General features: G+C 34.8%; 1 protein-coding gene across 2 annotated transcripts in view; it reads left to right on the forward strand.

Moving 5' to 3' along the window:
* The window catches only part of LOC124362308, a 185,475-nt gene extending 179,160 nt beyond the window's left edge, over positions 1-6,315 (forward strand). The window contains exons 1-2 of one of the 2 annotated variants that reach the window (XM_046816701.1): positions 3,723-3,868; positions 5,844-6,315. In XM_046816701.1, the coding sequence (XP_046672657.1) occupies positions 3,827-3,868; positions 5,844-6,272 (471 nt within the window). In that variant the 5' untranslated portion in view covers positions 3,723-3,826 and the 3' untranslated portion in view covers positions 6,273-6,315. Of the gene's footprint in view, positions 1-3,722; positions 3,869-5,843 lie in introns of those variants that run through there. The other variant, XM_046816702.1, reaches the window with a different exon arrangement.
* Positions 6,316-6,998: the final 683 nt, after the last annotated feature.

Consider the following 6,998-nt stretch of genomic DNA (forward strand, 5'->3'; position numbering starts at 1 on the left):
GATTTTTGAGGCTCGATTAAGAAGGACCACTTCACACTAGGCAGTGAAGACGCCGAAACACACTGATTTTAACATAATAAAGTGCAGAAAATAAACAGTTACCTTTGTTTTCATGAGGGGTAACCGTAGTCTGCTGTTGTTGAGGGCCAGGTTGTGATCAGGAAGTGTGGAAATAGGCTGCTGTCTTATAGGCAGGCGTGAAGACGGAAGATGTCCTTCACGGATTCACTCACGCACAATACGACCGCAAACGAATAGTTCATAACACTGTGGCCAGTCCTGTAGAGCACGGTAGACGCGGGTGTCCGGGAACAGAGACGTTCTGGTAGAGATTGCCAATCCAGAGCACTGACTATAATGTTAATGTAAATGTACAACAAATAGAGATAAACTAATATTTAAGTGAGAGAGTAACACATGGGGCATAAAGTCACGTGTTGAGTAAGTATGGTCAGCAGTGGCTAGAGTGCTATATACGAGTAAGTGCCCCAGGCGGGACTGAGCGTACACTGAGCAAGCGTGCAGTCGCTCGCAAGGTGGGCAATTGATAAGTCAACCGTCGTGATTGGTTGGTGAGTGTACAGTAAACAGCTGATTCGTGAAACAATGGTTCATTGGTCTGTCACTGTACGTGAATATTTTAATCCAGTAAGGAATGGTATTGTAGGCACTAGGCCGCAGAAAGAGATATAGAATTAATGCAGTATATACAGTTTAGTAAAATAAAGGCAAATATAGAGTATAAATTGCCCAAAAAATATATACATAATTATTGTTCAATAAAAGTAGCCTTTTCATTTTAGGCAATAAAAAACAAGTTATTAACGTAATAATACAAGGGGAGCGGGAAGGCCATTTTTTTATTTTTACAAATTCACTTTAGTTTTTTTTTATTGTTCCTTGGAATGTCTTATTTAAGAAAATATAAGGTTCAATGTCGTGGGATGATTATTTAGCTTACTATAAATATTTTTGTAAGCCATGTCACGTCAGATTTTTTACCCTTTGCGCGTGGGCGGGCGCTTATGAACTAAGCTTATATTCATATAGTATACCTTGCAAGTAACTTTCAGTGTGTGTCATGTTATTTTGGTACACCAAAGGCCAAATAAAAGAGTGTTTCTGCAATCAGCTGACAGTAAACCAACAAAGTGAAGTGTATTGGTTTTCTGTTTTGTTATAGTTTCAATCTTTGGTTACAAATATTGTTTTCTCAACAGTTTTTATACTAAGATCCGAGATAGTTATTTTATTTTGCAGTGGAGTGTTGTGATAGTTTGTGTGAAGTGAAAATGCCGAGAAGAGTGTCGTTCAAAACAAAGCCTAAACCCAAATACAGAGGGAATCAGTTTACAAGTGCTGAACATAACCCTAAACCAAGGCAAATTGATAAATCTGCCACCAAATCCCCAAGTTCTTCATCCAAGAAATTATCAAGGCCTATTAGTGAGTCTGTAAAGTATGAGTGCAAGGGAAAAGGTAATTTTTTTTTTTACTTAGATTTACTAAGTGATGCAATCAAAAGTTCACAAAATGCAAGTCTTGCGATGGCGTAAATTGCATCGAGCTGCGTATCACAGACAAAAGTAGACATGGGTTAGCTGCTAATGTCGAACTTGAATGTGGCCTTTGTTTTCATACCACTAGTTTCTACAGTTCTGAAATAAATAATGGAAAGTACAATACAAACCTTATGTTAGTATTCGCACTGAGGTCGATTGGACGTGGGCTAGCTGCAGGCGATATATTCTGTGCACTTATGAATCTGCCCCCACCGCCACAAAAGTTTCAGACCTACACTAAACTGCTCAAAACTACTGTTGAAGCAATTGCTAAGGAAAGTATGGAGGTTGCTACAAGGGAGGCAGTCAATGAAAATAAAGAAGGTAATAAAACCGACTTGGCTGTATGTTTAGATGGGTCATGGCAGCGAAGGGGCCACTTATCTCTGAACGGATTCGTAAGTGTTACTTCTTTTGACACTGGGAAGATTCTGGATGTTTCTGTGATGTCTAAATACTGTCAGACATGTACAACAGCTAAGGACAAAGACAAAATCCCTGTACACATTTGCACCAAAAATTATTCTGGAACCAGCGGAGGGATGGAAGTGGCTGGAGCGCTCGAGGTGTTTCAAAATTCCACTAACCGAGGCGTTCGGTATACAACCTACCTAGGAGATGGAGACAGCAATGGTTTCAAGAAGGTAACAGATAGTAAACCTTATGGAGATGATGTGGTTTTACAGAAACTAGAGTGCGTCAACCATGTTAAAAAAAGAATGGATTCTCGGCTTCGAGCATTGAAAAAGAAAAGCGGTAAGACAAAGTTAGCGGATGGTAAAAGCTTGGGTGGAAGGAACCAACTAACCGATAAAGAAATTTACAAAATGCAAGAATACTATGGTTTAGCTATCAAAAGGGCTGGGTCAGATCTGGAAGAAATGAAAAAAAATTTATGGGCGACATTTTTTCATAAAATCTCTACAGACGATCAACCACAACATAATCTGTGTCCTGTCGGAGATGAGTCTTGGTGCGGGTATAACAAAGCTCAAGCTAATAATACCACATACACTCATAAAAATCAATTACCTTATGATGTCATGGTTACCATAAAGAGTATATTCAAAGGTTTGGCTGACCCTGAACTTCTGAAAAAGTGCCTTCATCAAAAAACTCAAAATCCGAATGAAAGTTTCAATAATGTTGTGTGGTCGAAAATTCCTAAAAATGATTTTGTAAGGCTGAACACTTTTCAACTTGGAGTTTATGATGCTGTTTTAAACTTTAATGATGGATACTGCAGCAAGTTAAATATTTCCAAACGCCTGGGCCTGAACTTGAGTGAGAAATCAGCTTGTGCACTTCGCGGTTTGGATATTACGCGGAAGAAAAAAGCGGACAAAGCGGCTGAAAATATGACAAAGGAAGCTAGAATTAACAGAAGAAAAAGAAAAATTGAGTTGGAAGAGGAAGAAGAGAAAGCAGATGATCCAGCCTATGGTGGAGGGATGTTTTGAGCTTATTGGTGAATTTTGACTTTAATGCTCATTCTCCGTAACTTTAATATTTTAATACTTAGGTACATTTTTCTCAAAAACTATTGGAGGTAGAGAGTTGAAATTTTTTGTGCTTTTGAAGATGGCTATATTCAACAAATACATGCTAAATCAAGGTCTTAACATTACATTAACCCTTTATAAAAAAATTAAGTAATGTGAAAATTAAAACTTTAAATCATATTTTTCAAAAATTCAAAAACTATAGTAAACTTTGTTAAGAAATGTTAAAACAGCATGTGTTTACTCAATATAGTGTATATAATACAGTGTAAAAATTTCATGTACGTAGTCCAATTAGTTCTTGAGAAAAATGTACCTGAAAATTGGTAATTTAACATTGTCGGGGTAGGGCCTTCCCGCTCTCCTTAACATACCGGCCGCCTTGAATCACCTTGGGATTCAATGAGAGAAAGAGTAACATAGGCTCAAATTACAAAGGTTATAGGCGGTGGTAGAGAGACAGTTAATTAATTGTAGAGGTGAGGTAAGAGAAACACCTTCACTGCTGGACGAGTGAGAGTTCCACTTGAGGTCTTGAGATGTACCAATAATAACAATAATAATAACAATACTGTTTTCTAACGAGCCAGTTTGTTTTACCTGTCTTACTACTTGCCTAGCGTGTAATTTATGCTGTACAATATGAGAGTGACAGGTAACTAATTATGACTGCACTAAGCAAGTATAGCTCAAGAATAAGCAGACGGAATTATACGGATCAGTTTGCATCAGCGTTCAGAACAACGTTGTTTACTCCTCAAAATGATCTTCATCAGCCTTATTTTTGGAGTCGTACTCATTAAGGTAAGAAAATTTGTATGGTTTATATACCTTACTTAAAGTACAGGTTAATGCGACATTGAGCTATGTTTAAGTAGTTTCTTAGTAATCCTCGGTTATTTCACTATCTCAAATATATTTACTATCTCTCTAAAATATGTCAATTATTTATGTAGTAATGTGACGGTCTCCTAATAATTTATTTTAAAGACTAAATAGCTAAATCGTCTTATACGTCTACCTTGACTCTAATCTGACATTTTGTTTCATTCATATAATAATGACTAATTTATTAATCCTATGGTCTAATACGATATAATTCTTCAAATTGTATCTCAAAATCCAGAGCCTCTACTGAAAAAAGTTTAATTTGGACTCAGACCTAACTTTTATTGGAGATACGTTAACAAAGTCTATCACTCGATGGGCTGGAAAATTCATGTATGCTTGTCTATCTCTTTATCTGTCCATCTGTGTATACGAAACCTAGAATAACAATAGATATATGAACTTTAAATGTTGCATGAAGGTTTTTTTATATTTAAGCAACACTGAGTTCGATAGTGGTGCATCTCAATCCATGATATTTGGCTTAGCGTTAGGGAATATTTCTGGGGAATACTTATTTATTAGTCTTATGGGACACCATAATGGCAACAAAAATATAACAGAATAAATAGATTTGAAAATAAACTAATAACAATAACAGGGAAATTAAACAGAATTTTTGTTATTTAAACACTGTTATGAATCATAACTTTTGAAAAAATGTAAATGTATCATGTGGCTATATCATCAAAAATATAATACTTAAACTTTAAATTTTGTACGAAACATATTCTCTACATAGTTCTATTATGGTGCATGTACTACCATGGAATTTTGTTTGAGCGCCTTATAAGTATCTGTCAGAGTAGACTATCACAGTTGCTCTTTTATCTGTAGAGGGGTGTGAAATGTCTTTTCTGCCTGTATATCTTGAAAATAGAATGAGCAGGTAGACTTGACATTTTGCGTGCAACCTCAGCGAAGCCTGTTACGTGACACTTGTTAGGGCATAGTTCTACCCGTAGTTCATAATAGAAACATATATGATTTTGTACTATTGTATCTGTTAGCACATAAGTGACGACGTTAGTAACGAGCAAAATACAGTAGTCAAATTACTAAACAAATTGACAAATTGATTAAAAGCTTTTAATCTGTTTACACGTGAAGTAAGTTTTCTATGATATAGTGGTAGTAAAAGCTGAAAAGCAGATTAAATATGAAATGTTACAAAACTATCACTTATCTCGTTATTAAGATTCTATATCATATTTATAATATAATTTATTATTATTATTAAACTTATATAAGAAGAAGTGGTTTGATAATATAATGCTAAATAGAGCAATAATTATTTACTTCAAGGAATCTCCTATTTACTAGGACTCTAAATTGAAAAATCGGAGAAGCCACAGCAAAAATTAATAATTTACAAGCGTATATGAGTCTAATAACAACTGGCATCTTGCAAACGAGTTCATTGATTTAAATATTCCCTAACAAGATACAACGTTGCCATCTACTATCCTGATACAAAGAAACATACATGATGCACTAGTAAGCCTATAGAACATTATCTATGAAAATGATAATTTTTGAAAGTTTAACAATTTATTTGGAAGCATTTCATTGTCCAAACCAAATAAACAGCTTTTAAAATATATTAGAAGCCTGTGAATATAAAAGGACGATATTAAATATATGAGAACAATTTTTGATGCATATAATATCCGTCCTCAGGAAAAAACGAGAGCAGACATAAGGATATATCCTAAATTTGTTAATGGAGCAATATTTTACAGTCTAGATAAATCTCTTGTATCTTAGTTTGAGATTTCAAATTAAAAACCATATGTCAATGATAGCAAATTTGACCATACTATGCTGGTAATCTTATAACTCTTTTAAACCTTGTTAAGATATAAAACTCATGGGTTGGAAACTGTTTCAGTCACTAGTTACAACCGTAGCCTGTGATAACAGAGGGGAGGCAAGAAGTGCAATGGAGAAAAGGATAGGATACGAAGATGGGAAGATAACGTCCGTGACGGTGTACACCGGAGACCACAAACCTACAGGACAAACGTCTGGAAGTGGAACGTCTGGAGGCTCTGGAAGCAGCCAGAGTAACCCACCGCCAACATCCTCTAAACCCTCCACAGACTCTACGACCGGTAGACCCAAACCGGGAAACCAGTTTGGCAACTTCGGTTTTAATTTTAAGCCTTTTGGTACATTTGGAGGACTGAGGCCACAAGACCTCTGGTTCCAGGAACTCTCTTCTATTCCTTCAAAAATAGCCTCCTTCTCGGATATTGATGATTATGAAGATACCATGGAAAACATCCTTAATACCCTGGATAGCTTTAATGATTATTAGTCATAAACGCTGAGTTACAAAATTAATTAAAAGTTAAAAGCCATTTTTGTTGTAATTAATTCCCGAACGTTTAACTGATTTATTGCAATAATAATAATATACTGATAATTTAAAATATAATTTCGTCAAGTTTAGGTCAATTTGGCACATTTAGCATTCTTGGGGGGATTAGGATATACAGTACTACTTCCATCTATATTAATTCAGGATAAGTTACTCATCGATTTTATTTTCTTCCTGTATGTATGTAAGCATAGACAAATTTACTGTCAAATATTGTACCGAGTCATACATGTTCATAAATACGTTATATGTTATAACTGTTCATAGTAATAAAATAAAAACCATATTTTATTAAATTTTCCTCAAGTCAAATAATATAAAAATACATGTGAAAATAAAGGTTGAGCATTATGGATGCAAGAGAGTAAAATTCCTTGGATCGCTAAGGTCGGACGCTTTTAAAGGCCAATTAGTGCTGGAAGAGTGGTTCGTATTATTGTTTTGTATTATTCAATTTAAAATCTATTATTGGTCGGGAAAATTCATTATACGCTATAATGACAATTCACTTTACAGTACTGTAGTTTTAGAATCATTCTTTTAAAACAACTAACAAAATTAACTTAAATGAGTATGACATGAATTAATAATGAACACTTTAATTAATTAATTAATTGTGTGCAACCTACAATATATAAACTAGTGCTTAAGTTTTATAGACAC

Source organism: Homalodisca vitripennis, chromosome 5 (assembly GCF_021130785.1).
Source record: "Homalodisca vitripennis isolate AUS2020 chromosome 5, UT_GWSS_2.1, whole genome shotgun sequence".
Classification (NCBI taxonomy): domain Eukaryota; kingdom Metazoa; phylum Arthropoda; class Insecta; order Hemiptera; family Cicadellidae; genus Homalodisca; species Homalodisca vitripennis.